The sequence below is a fragment of the Stegodyphus dumicola genome, chromosome 2 (genome assembly GCF_044657685.1).
Source record: "Stegodyphus dumicola isolate Sdum_Otavi_A_Nest chromosome 2, ASM4465768v1".
NCBI lineage: Eukaryota > Metazoa > Arthropoda > Arachnida > Araneae > Eresidae > Stegodyphus > Stegodyphus dumicola.
Window position 1 is genome coordinate 44102977 of NC_140769.1, and position 25318 is coordinate 44128294.

A 25318-nucleotide genomic window follows, 5' to 3' on the forward strand; every position below is an offset into this window, starting at 1 on the left:
ACGCCGGGCCGGTATTCCAGAGGTCCATGGTTCGATTCCCGGCGAAGGCGTTGCTAATTTTTTATCTCTCTTGCTTCAACAAGTAAGTAATGTCTCTACAGTGGCGCCTGAAGTAAAAGGTTGTGTATGATGACTCTCCCCACCCAGGATTTGGCGATTGGGACCCCTAAAAACACCAGTCGCCCTATAAAAAGTAGAGTATATAAGGTATTTCTCCCACATTCCTAGTGCGCCTTCGTGGTGTAGTGATTCTGCACGCTGGGGTTCCAAAGGTTCAATTCCCGGCGAAGGCGGTTGCTAATTTTTCATTTCTCTGGCCTTCAAAAAAAAAAAAAAAAAAAAAAAAAAAAAAAAAAAAAAAAAAATCCTAATGTCTCTACAACGTAAACTGATGAAACATGCAGTTTTATTTTATTTCCCACAAATACTATTACAGCGTTCTAAAAAGATGATAATTATATTATTAAATGTTTATTAACGAACTTATTTTTATTTATATGGTGCGGAAATATGCATATCATTATTGAATTAAATTAGCAAATGATTTTCTTCTGTGAATAAAAATCAAAATTTTCAGAGTACACATAACCTTATGGAAACCTTATAATCAAGCAACTAATACTTCAAAAAAGATATTTGACTCAATTATTCCTCAGTTGCTGGAAAAAGTAAAACGAAAGTATGATGCATAGTTACATTTTTAATTAATGCGTTTCAGCGAATCATTTTTAATTGCGCAGTATTCCAGGTTACTTACCGTTCCGAGGTCCCATATGCATATTGTGCTGGCTTCACCCCCTACAATTAACGTTCTGCCATCAGGTAATAGCTTACAGGATCGGATATAATTGTCCCTTTGCTGAAAGAATAAAATAAATTATAAATTATTGAGCGATGCAAAATTCTGCAAGAACCTTTCTGTTTTTTAAACGATTAGAGGAATTGAAACTGGGTTTGGTTGATGGGTGAAAATTGCAACCCGTTGAGGAATAAATGCATCACGGTCGTTGTCTTTCGTCTTTCAGAACTTTTTAAAGAGAAAAAAAGAAGTTATGTGGTATATAAGCTATAGCTCAGTTTTTCTCAAAAAGACAGTGGTGTAGTTAATTTTGATATCTTAATTCTTAAAAGAGATAATGACCTGTAAAATTGGCGTAAATGGGTTTGTAATAACCTGCTATTCCTTGCCTTCAGGTGATAAAGCTTTGCACTGTTGATCTAGGAAACAGATATTTTTTATAAATAATGAAGTAACCCTTAAGCTTTGATGATAACTTTCACTCCAACAGAACATTACACACAGAGTTGTAGCCAAGCTTTTAGAAAACAGAAAGGGTATCAGTGCATAAAAAACATCACAATGGATATCCGGAAACTGCAAGAAACAAAGAATAACCACTGCAGTTTTGGTTACTTTCATGAAGAATTAGTAGCCATTGTAATGCACAGCTAATGTCTCGAGAAATGAGCATCGAAAAAAGTTCTGTTGCAAAGATTTTACGCTCTACCAAACGGTACGGTTCCTCTTACACAAACGTGGATAGAAAACAACCCTAACAGATGGTTCATGTTCGCAATATGAACTCCATAATAAATTCATGTTGACATGAGAGCGTCATGTATTGCTTGGTGACGAAGTTTATTGCTTTTTTAAATAGTAAGTCAGGGAAAAAATATAGATGTTTATGTGATCCAAATTCATCATGCAAAAATCTCATAAAAACTCTCGGTAAAATGAAAATCGTCGTATAGGGTTTTCTACTCTTAAGAAAATCTCAGTTCATTTCAGGAGAGCTATTATTATGTTCAGTCCCCTGGAATGAAAAAATTAACAGATCATTTATGTCAACTTCTCCGATAATTATATTATTAATAAGCAATGATACCAAAAATCAAACTCCATTATTGATCTATTCAGAAGATTCCAACTTAAATTCATATATCACATGCCTCCCTTTTTGAGTGAAAATTTCTAGCCAAATTCAAGATACCGATCATGATGATGTTCGGTATTTTTCTTATATCCCCAACAAGTAGTGTTTTCTACCATCATTCCGAATCAGAAAATCAGTTTCGATTCCTTCAATAGTTTAAGATGTTTCCACACTTAAACGCAAACTACGTAGAAAGCATAAAGGGAAGTATACATTCAATTTTCAGTTCATGTCTAGAATTCAAATACCAGCCGATAAGTTCACATGTTTTCAGTGGAATTACACAATAAATGCAATAAAGATCGGTTTTTCAATAAGACTTTAGCTTAAAATTTCAAGCTGGTAGTTGTCATCTGAATACCTTATCGATGCACTGCCGTTTTTTTAAATACCAGAGGTAATAAGATAGGGATCTATAAAGTATTTTTATAAAAATTAAAAACAAGGTTTACATTCCAATTCACAAAAGCGAATAGAAAAATCGAAAATTATCTGACGAAAAAAAGTCAATTAAACAGCGACCGAAAAATAAACAAGGAGGTTTGGTATTAATTATAAATGTTATGTAATATGTACTGAGGTATTTTTATTATTTCATTTATTATCTTCAGAAACACATTTCATTTGACAAATCTCTGTTTTGTATACCTCTATAGATAAAGGGTGAAAGAAAGGAGTATAGACTAATTAGAAACGTGCAAGATATAACTGTTAATAATTATAAAAATCAACTTTATTTTTTTAAATAGATATAAAATTATTCAGAAAGTTTGAATTTCAAATCAAATACACTAAAATGATAGTTTTAATAGGATATTTTGGTCTCAGAGTTTAGTTTTAAAAGAAAAATTATACTTTATTTTCGTAAATAACAATAATTTAAATAAAATTCACAGTATAAAAAATTTTGGAACGCTTGCATAATGTTTTACATTTTTCTTTTTAAATCAGATTGTTATGCTAAAATGAATCCATTTTAAATGTAGTAAAGAACAGATGCCTTAGATGGAACAATCATTGCTGCCACTTTTTAAAGAGGAAATATTAATGATTAATGCAACTATTATAATAAGGAAACAGGCCAATGAATCCTGCTTAACAACTTTGATCATCAACTCCCCAAACGTGACTTGAACGGTAATAAATAATGTAAATAAAAGCTAAGCAGTAAAAAAGTAATAAAATATTTAGTAACAATACTATACTTACCAAGCAAACTAATTCGGAAACTGCACTTTTGCTGCCAGGCTGACTAATATCCCAGACTTTAACACAGCCCTGCAATAAACATATTAAAATAACTGCTAACTTAAAACTCATAAAAAAAAGGAATTTCTAATGATGCTTATATTTAAATTCAAAATCAGTTTTTACACATACTTTACCTATCTATCAATATAATGTTAAAATAATAAATAAATGTAATAAATTCAAATATAATTAGGAGCTGCATAAAGAATAAAAGCTGCAGCAGGTTTAATATGAATAATACGGTGAAGAAAAATTTCTAATAAATATTTCAAGACGACCCTTAGTTACTTCATTTGCGAAAGTGTAAGAATATGTTGGTTTTGTTAAATAGTTCATTGCCTAGTTCAGAAACATGGCTTCTGCAATATTTCCTGGACCAATCAGCGGAAAAGAGGTTACCAGATATGCAACAACTCGTTTTATTTTGCTTTTTTTTAATTATTTTGGTATACTCTATTTATTTGTATTTTATTATATCGTATTCTTTTAACTTTTATATATATAATTTTATATATCTATATATATTTTATATAAATAATTTTATATATCTATATATATTTTATATAAAAATAATTTTATACATCTATATATATTTCATATATATAATTTTATATATCGTATTCTTTTAACTTTTATATATATAATTTATATATATAGATACTGATAATGATGATATCCTACATTAATAATATAATATATATATATATATATATATATTCATATATATAACCTGTTTAAGTTTCCCGAACAATAGGCTTACTAATAATTACTTCACTACATCTTTTTGGATAGGATTATCAGAATACCCTTTTACCCATGACCTCGAACTTTACAACGAATTTTGCATAATGTAACGCAAAAAGTCTGAAGAGAGTGAAGCTCTGTCGGAAAAATAAGGTTACAAGATTAAATCTATTAACATGGAGATAAATGGCTATCTCGCTAAATTGGTGAGATTACCGAGTTGGCCATGATTTTGGTGACTCTTTTATGTCCAAAAAATGCCAAACTTGGCGATCATTTGGCGACATTTTGGTACGTTTTCTGTATAACTGTAATTGGTACTATAATTAAATCACTATAATTGATTCCTATATGTAAATAAGAATTGGAGGCTCCCTTCAGCCCACCCGGACACGAGTGACCCCATAGCTCAAAAGAAGGGGTCCTGCATCTCCACAAACGAGGGCAGCCAGTAACCCAGCCACTCCCAAACAACAAACAAAAATACTAAATCAAAAATAAGTAAGCACATCTAACACAAAATTACAGACCAACAAACAAACAAAAAAAAAGTACATAAACACAAATTCACAACATAGAACAGATATCTAAAACCCATATAAATACAAAATTCAATTTTAACAGAAGATTTCTACCAGCGCCCTATTTTCATTCATAAACTTCATCAGAGCAATAGAATATGATTTAAAAACTTTAAAATTAATGACACATTAAAACCAGTAATGTTAAAAATCTGTCTAATAGGGGCCCCTATATGTAAGTACGAGTATGTAAGTATTACCGTAACCGGCCCTTATATGTAACTGTAAATGCCTTTAATAATTTCGAGAAATAGACGGCACTAGAGATTTCTCGGCGGTCGGCGACAAAAGAGAGCATCAGCTCTTAGTTTTTCAGTTCAGAGTAGATTTCGGAGCATTGAGAGATCTCCCGGTGAGCTACGCTTTTTAGATGTGCCTTGCATTGAGTTGTGTACAGTATAGCGCTTTTAATAGTTTGAAGTGGTAACTATTGACTATGCTTTATTTTACTGAGAAGATCTGTATGAGTACATTTGTGGAAAATTTCACAGCTGCAAAGTGTTTCTTTTGGGAAAATAAATTCTATTAAGCTGTCATCGGTTCTGTGTGCATTTAATCCATTAAAAACCCGTACACCCGTAACAATATATGTATATATGTAAAATACAATACGCACTATATGAGTTCGAGTAAGTCGGAAAATGTTGTCCTGATTATCCTATCTAAGGAAAAAGTGTAATGATATAATATATATAATATATATATATAATATCAACCAATAGTGGTAAACTGTAAAATAGGAAGGCACAAATTAAATTTAAAACAATTGATGCAAATAGATGGAAAATATTTCCTCATTTGATTATTTTATTTAAATTTAAAATAGAATTTCTTTGATTATTCTCTTATGCAATTCACCTAGTTATAATACAGAAAAATGGCTGTGTTCATAATTCTTTCGTTTGCTCTTTAACAAAGACCAAGAAATTAACAACTATTAACTTTTATTTCAGTTTTGTTTTTTTAATTATTTGCTTCAGTTGTTTTCAATTTGTTCCCTGTTCTAAACGGAATAATTCACGTTTGAACATGTTGTGAAGATGTGACTATATCATGATATTTTGAAATCGTTGCTATAATGTCCAGAATGTTTAATACTTTTTTCATTTGTTTGAAGAAAAGAGTTTTACCATATTTCTGCTCTAAACCTAGATGGCAATATGACTCCATTTATCGTACATTGTTTTGTGTTGGAGAATACAGAAGTTTAAAAGCACATGGAAATATCTATATTTAAAATTTTTTCAGGGTTTGACAAACTAGCAACATATATATATATATATATAAACAGTAGTCATATATATATATATATATGACTATATATATATATATATATATATGACTACTGTTTTCCCAGTAGTGTATATATATATATGACTACTGTTTTCCCAGCAGTGTATATATATATATATATACACTACTGAGAAAACATCTGAATCGCGTTTTCGAAATGTCATATTAAATCAAAAGGAAGAGACGATTTAAGTAACCGGCAAGGCTCAATTTCAGTTGCGATTACAAAGTACATTTCTCCCGTAGATGAAGTTCGAGAAGCAGTTTTTAAAATAGCTCATTTAAGTTTGAAGGGAAGAATATTTTAACCTTTTATCTTACCTCCATGACATAGCCATATCTAGCGCGATTACTTCGACACTATGACTTCTTTACGTAACTGCATTGCCATTAAAAATTGCATTCAAAATCTTCTGCTGCTGCAGGATTGTTTCTGTTCGAAAATTGGATTCCGTACGTTTCTTACATATGTACCTCTATAATCTTTAAACAAAGTTAATGATCATACAAATTTAATCTTGTATGAGAATTTTATGTTTACTCAGTTAACTCAATACTGCATCTGTTTCTATATTGAAAACAAGAAAGCAGTTAAATCTAATAAATGACGAATTGTATGTTGCACTTAAAAAGTGATAGAACATATTCCTTACAATATAAATAGTCAAATAACAACTTGAAAATACTTAATATCAATGTTCTACACAAGTATAAAAGAATTAGAAGAATTTAAAAAAAATAAAGAATTTAAATAATACTTAAACGGAATAACGAGAACATGTATTACAAAAATCTTTGATTTTAAAGCAAATAGATAAACATTACCTCGCTATGCACATGACTTTCTTGAAAATGTGCTTCTCTATCAAACAAATGAGAAACGTAATATATATGATGGTTCCATAGAAATATCCGTCAATAATTTAAAAATATGCTCAGTCAAAAATCACACGCAGCTGACAAATTTCTTTAGTTTTTTTCACTTTCTTTTATTTTTCTTATCTGATTTAAATTTACCCTTCAGGGGTAATAAGCATATCAAAAATACGCAAAATGGCTTTATCCAGAAAGATTTAATAGTGATTCTTTTAACAAAAAATAGAAGGAGCGTGGAAAACAACATACTCCAAAAGTTTTCAGTTCGCACCGAAAAAATTCTGAAGTGGACTAGGAAAGGCTTTAAACCAGGCTTCAAGTATTTTTAACAAAAGATGCGAATGGTTTCAAAATATCCGAGCGCTTCGTGGAGTAAAATTCTTTCATGACGAGAAACTTCGCGAAGAACCTTAACGACGTAGCAAAAGTGCGTCAGAGATTTTTAAAACACTCTTCGAGAATCACTGTTTGGCCACTTTGGTAAGACATATTCAGGTACGAATTCTTTTCCTAGGGAGATGTTAAGACGAGGCATTTAACTCGCGGAATCTCCTTTACAACATTTTTTAATGTTATTTTACCAACTGAAAGGGAACGCTTCCTTCTTTTTTGAGTTATTATTCAAAACCCTTTACAGCTAAAGGACCCGTATTTTAAAAAATGTTGATGAGAATATTATGGTCGGTGTTTTTTATGATCCTTAACCACGAGCGTTAAACAGTTAAAAATACATTTTAACTGCACGCATGAGCATTGTAGATAGTTTACGATAAAACTTGAGATACGGTACATAGAAATTTAACATGCAAATTGTGAAAAAATTATTTTGAATACAAACATTACTAATTTTTAACATTCTATCTGCCTCTAAATTCTGTACTTTTGAAAATTACAATTTTCTGAAGAAAGGTTCCACCAGTGGCTGAGAGGTTAAGGCCGCTGAATATTGGTAGTTTAACCCGGGTTCGAACGCATGCAAACAGACTGGCAGCATGGTTGGTTTTAATGGCTTTACCCACGTGTAATATGAATACGAGCTTATTTGGCTTTGACGAAAGCATTCCTTCTCTAAGGCAGATAGACTCGTGTGCTTTGCTATATATTTGAATAACCTAACTTACTAACCACGAAGAAAGAATCTTTTGTCAATAACTTTCGAGAATCCAAAAAACTGCGAAAACCCTTTTTTTATTCTGCTTAATTTCTGTCTCATAACACTGGCGATATATCCACTCAAAGTAAGTACTGTTATTTAAAATAAACAGATCATCAAAATCATGATCCCCAACAATGAACTGTTGCTAGGATGAATCACAGAAATGCACTTAAATGACAGATAGCTGTCTTTTGTCAATAAATACCTAGGTGATAAAATTACGGAATTTATGTAAAAATACTTTTAAAAGGGAGAAATGAAAAAAATTAATGGCGTTATAGTTTAATAAAAAATATGGTGGAAAAATTAGAATATCATCGTCAGATAACATTACTGAAATAACACTTTTATTAACATCCCGCATCGTTGTTTAACCCTCAAACTCACAGGATATTCATCATTACACCATCGAATAGATAAAAAAAAATGATCTTCCAAATGAAGGCCTTTATAGAATTTCTAATGTAACTTCATTCTAAAAATTGTTCGATTTTTTAAGCTACAATCCAGATGTTAGCAATAATGATGACATCGGATTTTTAAATCAAACATAATTTATAAAATTACTTGAATTTCTCATTGATACCTTTGACTTACTCTACTTTGGTTAAATAGCCGCTATTTTTTTACAAACCTAGGATTTTATTTTTAGTTTAATATAATTAAAAAGTTATTTTTACTTCGATGTGCATTTAATTAAGGCCACTTAACTTACAAAGTTACACGGCGCATTTGATTTCAATTTAAAAGCATAAAAGGTTTTCTTACATGTTTTACTTCCCATAGACTGATAACAAGGTTCTTCTTGTTTGTATGTTCTGTAAATGGATAAGTACTAAATCTAAGCAAGTGATATGTTTCTTCACACTATTAAAATAACATTTTTCTTTAAATAAAAGTTTTCATTCCTTTTGAAAAGCGATATCTCAGTTGCATGGAGTATTACATTGTATTTCATCCCTTTTACTTCTTTTTTCTACAAATAAAGGAAGTAGTAAAAAAATCAGTGACCTGGCTGCGACACAGTCACTGAAACACATCTACAGTTCCTGTCATTCATTGCGGATGACACACTATAAATAATTTATACATATTTGATCTTGTTCTGCGCTTGCGAAAAGGACCTATCCGACACTTACGTGTTCATATTACATCCATTACAGCAATCGTGACAATGAATTAAATTTGTCTTCCTCATCAGACGCCTCTTTACGCAAGACGAAAAAGCAAAATAGAACGCGGGTAGCATTCCGACGTTGATGTATGTCTTTCCAGAATCCATTACCTCAGTTCCCGGCGCAGAAGTGAGAAGAAGCCTATAAAAAGAGCAGCAGCTGAGAAGAAAATACCCCGCGAGAAGATATCCATCTATTAGGGACATAACGCGATGATTACGACACATGTATTTTGGTCTCTTGTTATGGTTGGCTTGTCTAGAAGACAAGCTCTGAGAAGGACTCGGAGGAGAAGACCTTTTGCCAAGAGCTATTTGTCTCTTTGGTCTAAATGCGTCTCCTCAAAACATGGTCTCGACTAAATTAACACGTTTCTCCCATGTGATGGGTAGCTTCGCGACAATCATTTGCACATGATTCGTCACTGACTGGAGGCTGCTCAAATTAGATACCAACTATTATTGCTTTTTCTTGAGCTGATGACACCTTTCAAAATGTTTTTCTTACCAACGACGGGTAGCGTAATTTTTTATTGCCCCGACACCGTTTTGTCTAAACGTGAAATTTTTCTTTCATTCTTTCGTTTTAATCTAAGACCTTTTCTTTTTTTGAGCGGGGGGGGGTGAATTAATGTAAGCGAATAAATTTAGTCACTATATCTTGGCACCACCAGATGTTACAGATCTTTAGCGTTAAATTTTCGTTATACATTTACAAACAAACTTGATTCGGAGAAATATTCTGAAATGAAGTATTTTAATTGAAGAAATAAAAACAAACAAATGAAAAAGAATTATCTGAAGTGCATGTATGTAAATTCTATTTTAAATAAATAACAGTTAACTAATAAACATCATTATTTATAAATAGAACTAGCTTTATTAACGTCTTTAGTAAGAAAAACATGAATAAACTGTACTTAGGTAAAATTTCCTTACTATTTAATTACCTTACTAGTTCTAGATAACTCTTATCGATCAAAAAATAAAGAAAATTTCGGGAAGCATTAAATATAAAGAATAATCGTGAATAAATAAAATAATAAAAAGCATATTTATTTGGAAAAATCAACTTGCTTAATCCATGAAACTAAAAAGAGAGACTATATTACATTTAAATTTTAAAAATCTAGAAAGTTCTTATTCTGGGATATTAACTCGAAGTCCTTCAGACCCTGTCAGCGAGTCATTGTTCCGTCGTTGTAAATGAGATAAAACCCTGTGAAGGTTTTTATTATTTATGATTATTAAAATTGGTCTTTATTATTATTATTAAACTTGAATTTAAACAGAAGGCACCACTTATACAAACAAACAAACCTCGCTACTTGACAGCAGTAAAATAACATAAAGTTGAATATGCAAATTTAAAGTGTCGTAGCCGGAGACTAAATAAATTTGCCCTAACTAAGCTAGCTCAATTGTAATGGCGCGATTTAACGTCGGCTAGCTAATGGCTAATGCCGGGCAGCTGGGTGATAAAAAGTAAAGTTACAGTCGTCGCTGTAAAGTTACAGTCGTCAAAAGCTCTAAAACACTCAAAACTTAAAATAAATACTCTAATTCATTTGCATCCTGGTGAGGGCTAACGGAAAGGAGATGTTCCAATAAAAATACAAATCACAAAAATATTTTATAAAGTATCAGTAAATTAACATAAAATACAATATAAACAGACGAAGATTATTTAAAAAGCCAACTTATATTCGAACATTAAGTTCAAAATATTCAACATTATAAAGTATTAGTAAATTAACATAAAATACCTTATTAATAGACGAATACTACTTAAAAAAGGTAATTTATATTTGAAAATTAAGTTCAAAAGATCCAACATTAAGTAATACGAATTTAATACTTTACTGGAATTAATTCTAATCACATTAGTGGATTTTCCTATAATATATTCGCATCAACTTCTGGCACTTGTCGTGAAATCGAATGAATGAGTCGAAAAGACTGCATTCTCCTTTCAATAGTCTGAAGGATAATAAGTTGCATCGAAGATAATAAAATGCATTCTGATAAAAAACACCACGTCATAGTAAGTAATCTAGGACGTGTACACATAAAATTTCTGTAATATAATTTGTCTCACAAATTTCTGTAATATAATTTGTCTGCAGTATTTCAGCATAACGAAAGTAGATTAAAGTTCTAAGAATGTTCACAGCATGAACAAAGAAATTCTGTGTATCGAAATTAGCATAGGGCTGTATCTCTAAAAAGAAAACTAAGTTAGTATAAATTATATGCTACGAACATAAACGAAAGAGAGCACAGACGTCTTCTTTAACAACGTTAATAAGATTCAGCCGGAAACCAGTCGTTTTGAAGCATAGCTTTAACGTCTTTTGCGATAAGATGTCTAACAGAAACAGGATGCATTGGCGTTGTCAATTTTTCAGGACCTGCACGTTGAAGCAAATCCGACGACAAGCAATATCTCATGATTTAAAACAGATTGGAAATAAGAGCGGTAGACGTAACCCTTCAAGTGGTAATTGCACACGCACTTCGTTTAAACAAACATAGAGATTGTAATACTACGAGTATAATACACGTATTCCCCATTTTATAAATATTTACTTTACCTCATTGTATTGGTACCTACTTTTCTCAGAAAAAAAAGCATAGATGTCTTCCGTTTTTCCCAAAGCCAACACTTATTGCTTGTTTTATAATACGAAAAATACCATACTGTTTTATTTCAAGTGCTTTATAAAAATTCACATAAGACAACAGAGTTTAATCTTCGATATTGATGCAGGCAGACACAGTACAAGCCGAAAATATAAGTCACAATGAATTCAAATGAAAATGAGATATGAATTAGATAACATTCCTCTCTACAACCCAGTTAGTATCCCAATTTCTGACGAATCAGCCAAGCAAATGTCACTGCAACCATCACCTTTGAACTTCATATTCTAGAAGCTACCGAGTTCTAGGAGATGGAAGTTATGCTAATTACATCCCTTTACACAGGCTGTGCTTTTACAATCTCATTCCCGCTTTTATGTATACAGGGTGAATCTGAACAAGGGGCAAAACTACGGGGTGATAGAATGCAGCTATACGAGCAATATTCGTCACATGTCTCAACGCAAATGGTGAGAAATTAAAAGGCAGTTTTCACTGGAATACTTAAAGAATTAACACAAGAACGAGAGGAGATACTTTAGAAAACATTTTATTAACAGGAGTGTAATCGATCTACATGTTCAAAGAAATTGCTAAAAAGACCTTCCGCTAGCTGTAATGCAGGATTGGAAATAAGAGCGATCACACTCGCGCGATAGGGAATGACGCACATTTGCGAAGACACCAGGCATTTCCCGAGTATCGCCGGTAACAAGAGAGAACCTGACGACTAGATCCATATCCGTTTCAACGGGGCATTCGTAGATTAGACTTATAATATGGCCCCACAGGAAAAAGTCCAAACACGAGAGATCCGGTGATCTCGGTAGCCAAAATATGGGACCACCTCGACCAATCCATCGCCCTGGAAATTCCGTGGTACGTATAACCAGCCATCGTCTCGGCAATCTACGGTAGAAAAAGCCAATGGGTACGAGGACCGATCGTTTTTATACCATTTAGAATGCCACCTAGCAGCTCGCCGTTTGCGTTCCGCCCAGACTTTATATGACGAATATTGCTTGTGTGGCTGCGGTCTATCACCCCGTAAAATTTTATCCTCTTGTTTAGATTCCTCCTAGATTCATTCATTTAAAATTTTATGTTTTTTTTGTATGATGTAATAAGATTATGTTTGGAAAAGAATGAAAAATTTTGAGCATCCACTGTGTATGAAATAACGACAAATATCATTCGCAACAAAAGACTATACAAATTAATAGCAATTACTTCTTAATTTCATTTCATTTTGGCTTAAGAAAGAATTCATGGGTATGCTATTAAAAGCAAAAGAAACCTATGTAAAGGAGTTCTAGGAACTATTTTTGTGAACTTCGAAAGAAATATCAATCACAAATATGGTTCGCAACAAGAGACTGAATGCTTTCGAAAATAGCTGGGGAGTGTTAAAATTCACCGTAACATTTTGCATTGAGAAAGATATAACAAAAATCACGATTTCTGATTTTTCGAGTAAGACGAAGAACTCAGCAGTTTCAGTAGCTGCTGTTACGCTGGATCTAGGATGTTTATTAATCCTAAATTTTAGAGCTTTGCGGATTGTTCCTGCATATCTGAAAACTGCGTACATTATATAAAGACCATTAGTTATTTTAATTTTATTTTTAATTTTGGAATAAGAGTTGTGAAAAATGTGCAGTACTCTCCCCGGGTTTCGAATACAAGACCTACTGTTGCTAGTCGGATGTGCTTTCCAATTACATCAAGAAGGTACGTGGAAAGGAGGGAGTAAATATCTTCCAATAAAAAATTTCATAATGGCCGAACTGATGCAAGCCTGGAAGGATAACTGTCATCGACAAGAATTTCGCTTTAGGTTTGAAAGAAAAAAAAAAAAAAATGCACTGTTCGAAATATTTTAGGATAAGAAGTTTAAGATTAGGTATAAGGGACAAAAAACAGATGATGACAGGGAAAATAAAATTGTCCAGTACCAAACTTATATGTGATAACTATAGTGGAGAAAAAGTATTATTGTATTCAAGGATTAAATATGCTATTGCTTGTGAGGAATTATGTCATTTCTGTTGTGTACGTTCTTGCAGTGTGATTGGTTAGTACATTAACGCACAACTGAAAGACTGCTTTTTGGGGAAAGGGACGCCACCATTTTTTTTTTTTTTTTTTTTTTTTTTTTTTTATGTTTCTTGCTTCAAAAACTTAACAGTCTCTATATTGACGAACAGAATTTTTCATTGGAAGCAAATCGAAAAGAAATTATAGTATTTCAGGTTTGTTCTTGTAGTGTAATAATTAGTACATCCAGCAATCAAATGGAAGATCCATGATTCGATTACTCAAGAAGTTGCAGTTGATTTTTCCTAGAAAAGAATAATACAACGAGGTAATAAAACTTATTAATTTATTTTCTGTAATGTATTCTTCGATGATTCCACATGTTGCTTATTATTGTGAAATTTTTCTTTTTGATTTCGACTTTGCAACTTGAAAGACCCTTTTTTAATAGATGTTCATGAATTAAAATCTGATTCTTTTACCAATACTTGAAACAAAAACTCTGAGAAGACAAACTGACAACACAAAGCTCCTTACCTTTCCTCCTGTGTAGACATATTTTGTAGGATTAGATATGGTGACAGCACAGACAACTTCGCCATGGCTCAGTGTATTAATTTGTCGCGCGTGCCTCGGTATGCCTGGTCCAATGAGAGCATCCGGAGGGAAAGGCACGGGCTGCATCTGTCCATCTGCATTTACGTGGAAAGAGTACGCCCTGTGTTTAACAGAAGAGCAATGAAGAATTAATGAATTTGTTATTTGGATTATATTGGAGAAAAGCAACTATAGTTGAAGATTATGTTAACAGTTAAAGAAAGAATTAAATTAAGGTTAATCATGGAAAGATTTTTAGTGTTACTTAGAACGAATGCAAAAAAGGCCGACAAAAAAAGGGTGACAATCACGGAAATTAATGAAAGAAGCTTTTAATTAGTATATGAAAAAGAGGCAAAACTAATTTTAATATCTTGCTTATTAAGGGATTATTGGAAAATATGATTGCAAATACTTCATTATATTTTAATATAGTTCCCATTACATTCAAAGCAGATGTGTAAATGCTCTAGTTACACACAGACTCCGTAAAAAAACTTTAATAATTGACTGTTTAGATATTTATATACATTGTCTTTTAACTCATTGCTCGTACTGAATCTATTGACAATGCGTGCCTCCTTCAGAAGTTACTCATAAACATATTGCTGCAAAAGACCTTGTTTTTAATATTGCCAGTTTAGCCTACGATGAATGCTTCTGCTAATTTATTACTTTCAAACATAAAAATTGACAATTTCATTCCTCTTCGTGTAAATTATTATTAATATCTTTACATTACACCCATATATTACCCATTTCCGTGTCTTTAAGTTCCGTGAAACATTATTCTTAGCGAAATGTACTCATATCATATTACTTCCTATCAGATCTATATTAATAACTGAAATTAGGTGGTATAAGAGAGTTTCAATATCTATTATACTAATACATTCAAATGAAAATAAATATAAATAACTTAATACAATGCAGGAAAATCGAAGTCAAGACGTGACTAAAATTCATGTATTTATTTTATGAAATGCATGTTACTTATTACTTTATTCTCTCGTACACCACACTCTAAAGATTGTGAGGGTACAATGGACACGACTCAGTATATTTACACTAAAATGTATTCATATAGCTATCAAACATAAAGATGATGTGAAAATGTCAAGTAAAGATTAACTAAACATAATAATGAACATGCAGAAACTTATTTTCGGAGTAAATTCATAAGGAATATAGTTATATTATCAGTCAAATATGAAAAACAATAATGTATGATAACACAATTACAAAGTCATACAAATGGAGCTAAGCAATGACATAAAAATGCGTTTAGAAAATGCTTTAGCTTCAGCATAGGAATTTGCATAATTATACGAAAAGCCAAAACAATGGATGAAAAAAATGCAAAATTAAGTTCCCGTGTGACCTTCGTTGACTGCTATGAAATATGAATGCAAATGTTTTTATTAAGTGATGTTTCCTTTAACATAAAGCATGCTTGGTTGAAGAGAGTTGTGAACATCGAATTCAGGTAGAACATCTCAGAAATTTTCCATGCCATTAAATACGTAGATTATGGTAAGAAATTCACTTACGGTTTTCCACCGGGTATGCTACCAAAACTCGTTCGCATGGAGGGATGGTCGAAGCCAACCTGAAATATAAAAAACATCCATTGACAATTTGCCTATTATAAAAGGCTGATGATCTTTCCATCTAACAGTATGAAAATATTAATTGATTCAAATAATACATTAATGGGCATAAAAGCCGTAATTCTGCTATATATACACATTCAAACTATCTAGTTTCAGTACTTCAAAAGGTGAATTAGGTTACAGAGAATTTTCTTCAAGACATATTATTTTTAAGGAAACATTATTGCTTCTTGAAGAAAACTTTTCTGACGTATCATCTGGAAATTCTTAGAGCAGCAACCTTTAAACTGTGTGTCATATAATCCTGCAACTTGTCTAGACATCCCACAAATCAAAACCAAAATTCAAATGAATTTCTGCATACCATGCGAATTGCAATTTATTTTTTCTGTACATCGGAATTGCCTTTCCATTATTTATTTTTTATCTTTTTTACACCTTAATGTGTCAAAATTAGCGAACGCGTCGGGAAATTGGAATACAGAATTGAGACTAAAGTTTTTGACATAGTTTATTTAATTCATTAAAAATTTTGTCGCGCAAAGTTTCAATTGTCTGTTTCGGCGAAACGCAAAATTTAGGCTTATTGCCTATATTGGTGTTAACTTAGTTCGAAATTCATTTTAAAAAGTTCCCTTGACGAGCCAAAATGAACTTCGAATTAGGCTAATTAACCATTTACCGCTTCTTAATTTTTATTTTTTATTTTTACCTCCATCAATTGATTAGTATTTTACTGTGTTTCAAATCGACTTAATTCGTTTAGCATATAGCTTACTATTTTTATTTTTACCTCGATCAATTGATTTGTTTTTTACTGTGTTTAAAATTACTTAATTCGTTTAGCATATAGCTTACTTTTTATTAATTTTACTTGTAAATATTCAAATGTTGTATTTTTCTCCTTTTTCACACGTTTCATAGCAACTAAATATGTTTATGTTGAAGTTTTCACGGAGCCACAGATTTTGGTAACTTTTCACCGTGTGTACAAAAATTTATCTTCTAATTTCCTTAATTTTGCAGCACAATGCGCAAAAGTTTTGACCGCATAGGTCTTTTTCCGATTGTTCTTACAACTTAACTTTAAATTATACATATATTTATGTATATACTGTTACTTACTAATATCCTTTTCACAGCTTCCCTACATTTAAAATCCTTCATTTAAAAATTTTCCATTTAAAAAGTCTTTACAAAAATTCTTCTTATTTTTTTCTTTAATAACAATTAAATTAATTAAAATATTTACGGTGCAGTAATTTTTTAACAATTTAATTTCTTATTTAGATTGGTATTAAAAATATAGTTTTATTAAACAGCAATTATACTCCTCAAGTAATATAATTCTTACCCTTATTATCAATCCCAATTTATTTACATTATATTACACACATTGATTTTACACAACACTATTATTCCAGGGGGAGGAGAGTAGTAGGTAAACTGGTCTTCTATTTCCGTTTGTTCTTTTCAATTAATTATTTAATTATTTTACAAAGGTTTATATTTTTGTATCCCTTTATCTATTTTAATTACTTTCATTTTCATTTCCCAAATTTAGGCTTATTGCCTATTTCTTTTGGTTTCCAACTATAAAATTTTCTCAGTTTTAAAACTTACAAATTATACCAAGTTATTACAAGTTACTTACATTCTTAACCTTTTGGGTAATTTACCTATTAAAAATTTTAGAATTTCGGATCAGAACCTTTGGCTTATAATTTAATTACTTTTTATTTTTACCAACTTTGTTTTACAAAATTTACCTAATTCCCTCTATTTTTATCTATTTTTTGGCTTGTTCTTATGATCCAGTTCAAAATAAACTTAATTTTAGAACTTAAAAATTCATCTTTTACGAAAATTGGGCAGTTTTTTGCCTTTTCTGAGTGTTCGGATTCCATACTTCCTGGATTTCTTTGAATCCGCATAATCTTTCCTCAGTCTGGAAATTTGTATATTTTACCAAATGGATATTTCAAGATCCCTTTATCTAAAAATTTTTAGAAATTTTCTTTTAAATAAATTTTATATTTTTTTATCTTTTTCAAAACTTTTGACTTAAAATTCAACTATTTTTGAATGCAACATTTCCATCTTAACAAAGAACGTTTAGTTCCCATGCATTTTTATCATTTTTTGCGGGGGATCTTTCTTCTCATCCAGTTAAAAAAATTAATTTCGAATTTTAAAAATTTGACATTTACAGAAATTATGCAATTTTGCCTTTTCAGTATATTTTTGTTACTTTTCCGTTATTGGGACCGGATTCAGAAATGTATGTGTGTATGCATGTGTGCACGTATGTAAGTACGTATACATATGTATATGTGCACATCCACGCGCATACATACGTATATACATGTATACATACACATTTGGCCTACCAGTGGCCAAGCGGTAAAATCGCTGTAACACTGGTAGTTCGGTCCGGTGTTCGAATTCTGGTGAATGAGCTGGCTACATATTTTTGTAGTTTTTCCCCATTTGTAGCATGTACATGAACCAAGTGCCCTTAGAAAGTCCTCCACGAAGGTGTTTTCCCTCTTAAGGCAGATAGCCCTAGCGTGCTTTACGATAATCAAATAAATCAAACGAAACATACATATTTCTAAATACGGTCCCAGTAACAGTAAAGTATTATTTTTTTTATTTGCTCCTTTCTTGATAGCTTATGAATTTGTTATGTTGCTTTTCAAGACAGTCAAATGTTTTACGCATTAACTCCAATGTACCTCCTCCTCTCTCCACAACAGCAAAAATATAGATTTTCAAATTATTACAAAAAACGTAAAGCGAATATATCATCTTTGCCAGGGTTTTCGCTAAGAAAGCACAAATTTCCCCAAACTACTATGAGAACAAATTATGTTTTTGATTTTAATGTAAAAACTCTGCTGGTATGTGTACTTTTGATATGTTGTTTTAATTGCTTTGACATATTTTAATATGCACGTATATATACGCTCTTACAGATATCACAAAAAATATTCTAGGCCGTATATACACGGCCTTGCCGCTTAGAGGGTTAAAATATCTCCAAACAAGTATTTATAAGGCTTAAAATGCTATGCCATTTGTTATATTACTACCTATTGAAAATACGCACTCATATAGAAAACATTATCTCATTGAATTTTTGGTATACGAACAGGTATTTTCAGTATCGCATCATTTTGAAAATTATGCCAGTTGTGAGCTATAGAATATTGCGTTATCGTCATTGTAACTCTTCCAACTTTAAAAATATTATTTCATTAATAAAACATGCTGCTATTCATTATTATTTTATCGATACTTAAACTATAAATTACCATTTTTTTAAATTTATGTATATCAAATTAATACATTCTAATAAATACGGAATTATGGAGACCTAATAATTAGAAAAGTTATATTGATTAACCCAGCAGTTATCCTTATTTTAAGCTTAGCAACCGGGAGATATCACCACAATATACGGTCGTTTCAACGACAAGGAGTCCGGTGATATTAAGCTCGCAATTTTTATTTAACAAATCCCCATATTTCCAACATTATGCAAAATATTTAACCTAATATAAATAAAATTAATGTAATAAAAAGATTATTCAAGTATTTACAGAGATATTTACAGTATTTATAATAAGCTTAAAACTTTTAAAATAACACAAAGAAACATGTTTAGTAAATTACCTAAAACTAGAAAAAAAAACTCTTACCAAGGATCTTGAGTAGGAATTGAGTGCTGGCGAAATGTTATTATGAAGGACTCCTTGAGGAAAAGCAGGTCCAGAGCCAAGCTCTCCGGCTAGGGCAGCTCCGCCATGTAGGGCATATGGATAAGGTGGACCTCGAAAAGCAACATCCGTTCAGGAAATGAGAAAGTTAGTTTTTATGATACTATTGACACAGGTTTGATTGCATTCATATTTTTATAACTGTATTTAAAAAAGGAATAAGGTCATTTATTGAAAAACTCCTTGCACACTACATTAAAACATAAACACGATGCAGGAACCCCGATATCGACAGAGTAGAGTTCGGATATATTTAAATTCAGTGTATTTATTAAACAAATTTATTGGCTGTTTGAGTAATTATCTGCAAGAAAATAGATATAGCAGCACATTTAACGTCAGCTGCAAACATGGCATTTAAAGGTGACGTTAAAGTCATGTTACAGACGTTAGTGGAATGACGAACTTTGCAAACTATAATCGAAATTAAACTATATGCACTGCGATATCCATTGAAGTATCTTTTTTCTTAGAAATTAAATTGAATTACTAAATTCAATCTGATCGCATAATGACATGCATCGATTTCTAAAAAAATTTATCAGTTTTGATTCCTCTTAAAAACATTCTATTAGTATAATTTTAATTTCAAATAATGTTTGCAACATCGCCATTAAGCTAAATATGTTTGTTTAGATACGTGGAAAATTGAAAATATTTTAATAATTATTAAAGAGATCAGTTTAAAAGTTTAGAAAGAATAAAAGATTCTGAATGATTTCCAGTTTTCTTTAGTTTTTATTTATTTATTTATAAGTGAGAAAATATAGAGAATTAAGGAACGCCACTCACCTAGTGCGTGTTTTGGATGAGGTTTGATACCGCTGGAACTAGGTGTCGTAGACCCGGAACTTGTTGGTGTCACCGGCTTGGATACCGGAGTCGGAGGTTTTTCATTCTGTTAAATTTAGATTTAATATTAATTAATTGTTTTAAACGTAGTAAAATATATTACATTAATAAAAAGCTATATTACAAAATTTCTTTTAAGAATCAAAGAAAGATCAATCTACTGAGCTAGAAGCTCCTATTTATTATGAAATTACATTAAAAAAAGGAATGAAATTAATTTCAGGAAATTTCTAATATTTTAATATATTGCTTATAAGAAAGTTGCCAAATCTTAATTCGAAATGACGGAATTTTCATAATAAATTACAATTAATTAATCAAAAAATAGGTTTCAGCAATTCAGTTATTTATTTTCGTTTCGAAGTTCTGAAGATGTTCAATTTGCAATTCAGAACAATACAAAGATAATGAAGGTGCATATCACAGAGTCCAACGATTTAGAAAATGCTCTGCGCAAAAATAAATTTACGAAACTTTTAGAGGAATCATTTAGCGTTACCAGGACTTTGGGTAAGCTAATTACCTGCAGATTTCGCTAGAATTCCTTTTAGCGCACAACAATGCTAGACGAACATATTTTCGTAACCTGGGTAGATGGCGTTGTTTAATATAGTATTAGTACCAAGTAAGCAGCTTATTTAAAATAAATCCTGATATATTTGACAACCTACAGTACCTGGCGTCATGAAAATCTTACTTTAATCCGATGCGGTTGACTGTTAAAGAAACAATCGCAGAAATATGTTGAGTTGGTGGAAAATTGAATCAATGAAATGCTTACAAGTATTATTATTATACACAATATTACATTAGTTTTGTAAAATTGCTTTTAACTTCGCCGCACAAATAATAAAAATGAAAATCATTCTTTAGGCGATTATGTTAAGCTTTTCTCATTATTGACAATAGCACTTCCAGTTAAACTATGTTTTCCCAAACATGGGCTAAAGATAAACTACGGAGGGTCTCGGGAAGTGTTGAGAAGCAAGTGGACAATAAAAAACACACTTAAAAAATTTGGTTGCCTGATTACTTTAGAAATAAACTTTTAAGCATTCACTTGATACAAATATCATACCAATTAGGCAATATCAGCTTCTCACATATTTTGGCTGAAGCTACATGTAGTTTCATTTTCCTGTTCCCATAGGAGCTAATTTATAAACTATAGTCTAGTATTCTGAAAGCATGGTCACAAATCTGTTTTATAATGAGATTCAGTATGCGAAAAAAGCAAGTTCTTTTAATTCATAACAAGTGTCATTGCAGGAATCTGCGAATGATTAGAAAGAGTCATTAGTATAAAGGTTTGTCAGTGTCAGTATTACAAATGCTTTTAGATGTCTTTAATCGTTACCATTCAGTTTCCGTTCTGAATGAAGAGTTTTAATTAATAATTTGGTGAAGTGCAAAAAGTATCTAAAAATGTTAAAGCATTTTCTATCAGTGCCACAAATCACATTTGAAAGATACGTGATATATCCTTGTTGTAAGGAAGAGGGGCGTTGAGCACCATAAAACTCGGAAAGGGGGCAGGAAAGGAGCCGGGAAATTTGAGAAATTGCGATTTAGTTTTCCCACATTTCATAAGACGCCATCACTTTCCGATAAGTTTTAGCTCAGCTCCCTCTTTGAATATGCTGAACTCCCACCGGTATCTTTGCGACAATAATATATGAGATGACGAATATTGCTTCTTGCGCATATTATTGACGAATATTGCTTCTTGAGATCGCTGCAAATACGGACTTACGGCATGTATTTTAGAATTTTATAGTCATAGTTTTGTAATTTACATTCTGAGTGTTCTTTTGGAATAATAAAAAAAAAAAAAAAAAAAAAAAAAACCTAAGCCGCTTGTTATCTTGCACCAATCCATATAAAGTGCTATAACTGGTATAATTTTTGTAAATTAAGTGTAATGTTTGTATAATCAAGTGAATGTTTAAGGGTTCGTTTCAAAGCGTTTTAGGAAGCCACTTTTCCCAAACGTATATTTATTGCACAGCTTCTTCTGAAACTTATTTTTCCTTGACTCTATAAAACTTCCGAGACCTCAGCGCCCATGTTAAAAAACTATAATCTAGATTAATTAATTTTGAGATTCTAGGAAGCTGAGTTTCTTAATCAGTTACAAGACTAAGATGATTACAACCAGAGACCAATCAATTATTCGGTACTTTTCCGTTTTGCCGGCGCAGGCGATAAAGTCGCCAATAATGGTACAACTGATACCAAACGGAATATCCTCGCTGGTAACCTTTTACGACTCATTTTCAAAAACTAGTCGCAGCCATTTCTTATCAGATTGATTGTTTCTTTCAATACTGGAATACAATTACACAGAATTTTTTCAAGATAGTTCAATTTTGTGCCCTAAGGCCACTCGCGGTAATTAAGTCAATTAGGATGCGATCACACCGTTCATCCGAAGTTGAAAATATAGAAAAGGCTTAAGTTCATCAATTCTAAAACGAATGCGCTAGCTAAGTAAAGCACTGCGGTTTTACATAATTTCTGAGTAAGCTATTCGTACGAACTGAAATAATTCTTGCATTTAAACTTGTATTCCAAATTAAGATTTAACTTGAAATTAATGTAGATAATTACTGAGAGAATTAGATTTTTATAGCGTAGTTTACGTGAGATGAGATCACTTGGGATCACGTGATACGAACCGGCGAATCAGGATGTTGAACCATGAAAGCATAATAAATTCTTAGATTAATGTCTTTTTACAAATTTATTGTCTTTATTTATTTGCTTTTTGGAAAATTTTGAACGATATTAAAATGTTTATGCCTTCAAAATAAAAAATTCTTAGAACTAACATTTGTTAACATTTTTTATGTGTACACTGTATGTTGTCGCCAATAAAATCTGCTTAGCGAGATTTGCGCCGACGAAACGGAAAAGTACCAATTATTTTTTTAACATTTTGAAATTATTACTCACAATCCAGAAAAACCTCTAGTTAAAATTTATAATTAAAATATTAATTAAAATTTCTTTTGATTTTTTTTATAAGAAGTTTAGGATGGACATAGACAAGTCTATTATATTTACCCTTTAATTATATACGCACTTTAGTTACTGGTACAAAGCATACAACAGAATATGAGATCCTACAACAGACTAGTCTAAATTAATAGATGTTACCACAAGAACAATAACTCACAACATGGTCCTTGTGTTTAGCAGAGGACGGGGTACTCCTACTCGAAGACGACCCACTACGACTAGGAGGTCGCTCCCGTTTTGGACCCCTTTCTGTGCCGTTTTCCCTGGGTGACATTTCTCCATTCGGAGGTGAAAGAGGTTCCTAAGAAATATCAGGCATGATTGAAAATTTATAAGTAAATTATGTTCAGTACAAATATAAACAATAACTTTTTATTAAATTTTCCATAAATTTGGGAGAAAAAATTATTCAAGAAGCTAAAAAAATATAAAAATAAATAATACTAATGATAGTTTATAAGCTTGAGTTTTAATAAAAAGCTTTAAAGTTTATTTTTAAGAATATTTTACACAGTTGCTATTTGAAATTATCAAATCAAAACTTTTTACCATTCACCGCTTTATTTATAATTATGAAGTAATTTTTATACTTTATAATATGCAATATTTCATCGTTTGCGATTTGCATTATGACATCAATCTGTATCTAACTTTTTTCACAGTAAAAGAGAAGTTATATTAAATTTATTTGCTGGAATATTTTAGACGAAGCAACGAAATTATACTTTTTCAACTACATCAAAGCAAAATTAAAAAAACTTCTAATTAAATTAACTATGAAAGCGAAATAGCTCTCAAACAAAATACTTAATTTCGAAATTTAATTTAAATACTTTTCATACGCTTATTAAATTTAACAGCTGCCTATAAGATAGTTAAAATTATAATGGTAATTGATTTTACTCTTCAGAGATATAATAATATTTTCAACTGTGTGTTATTATTACGATATGAAATCATTTATAAAAATATATTTATAGCATGCAATTAAAATATATTTTCCATATACTAATAGAATTGCTTTTAAGTTTTGGAAACAATTGCTTTTATTCGAATAAAATATCTCGCACAAATACTTTATTAGCTCAAGGTTAATAGCTAATCAATATTTCGTCTGGGAACCACTGCTCCAAGTCTGGTTGTTAACTGCGCAGAAAAGGCATTTAAATGAGTTTTTTATTTGGAAAATTAAAAAAAAAAGGGGGGGGAAAGAAATTAACATGCAGAATTATGTTGGGAATAAAGTTTTACATCTTTCAAACTTTTTTGTCAGAGAGAATTCCGGTAATTTCACAGTCTTGTGCATTAAATTGTAGAATCGTGTAGGTATGTATTGAACAGTATTTTTATACTTATAAGTAGCTCAAGAAAAATGCTTAATTTTGCACATCATTTAAGTCATACACTCTTCATATTTCCTATTATTTAATATTTATAACATTTAGTTTATTACAACTTAAAATTTCCTGTTATTTAATTAATTACAATTTAATGTTTTCTATTACTTTTAAGATTATTTCCTGTTACTTACAACAGTGTTTCCTGTTATTTATTTTTTCTACTATTTCTTTCCTGAAATTACTATAAAAATCAATATTATTTTGAAATTTAACAAGTAGTATAGAACATTATATGTATCTTAGAATTTTATATTTACAGCGCTTGAGAGTAATAAAGTATTCACTTTTATGACCTAAAAAGTAAGTTAATTATAATGTATAAGTTTTTTTTTATTATTTTTTATCATATTATTGCAAGATAACA

At 31.0% G+C, this 25318-nt stretch overlaps 1 protein-coding gene across 2 annotated transcripts in view; it reads right to left on the bottom strand.

Annotated features, from left to right (window-relative positions):
* The window catches only part of LOC118202282 (transducin-like enhancer protein 4), a 645188-nt gene that overhangs the window by 47503 nt on the left and 572367 nt on the right, over positions 1 to 25318 (bottom strand). The window contains exons 13-19 of one of the 2 annotated variants that reach the window (XM_085810638.1): positions 23712 to 23855; positions 20474 to 20579; positions 19604 to 19734; positions 15837 to 15895; positions 14227 to 14407; positions 3144 to 3212; positions 758 to 859 (exon numbers count right to left, since the gene is read on the bottom strand). In XM_085810638.1, the coding sequence (XP_085666764.1) occupies positions 758 to 859; positions 3144 to 3212; positions 14227 to 14407; positions 15837 to 15895; positions 19604 to 19734; positions 20474 to 20579; positions 23712 to 23855 (792 nt within the window). Of the gene's footprint in view, positions 1 to 757; positions 860 to 3143; positions 3213 to 14226; positions 14408 to 15836; positions 15896 to 19603; positions 19750 to 20473; positions 20580 to 23711; positions 23856 to 25318 lie in introns of both variants that reach the window. The other variant, XM_085810637.1, reaches the window with a different exon arrangement.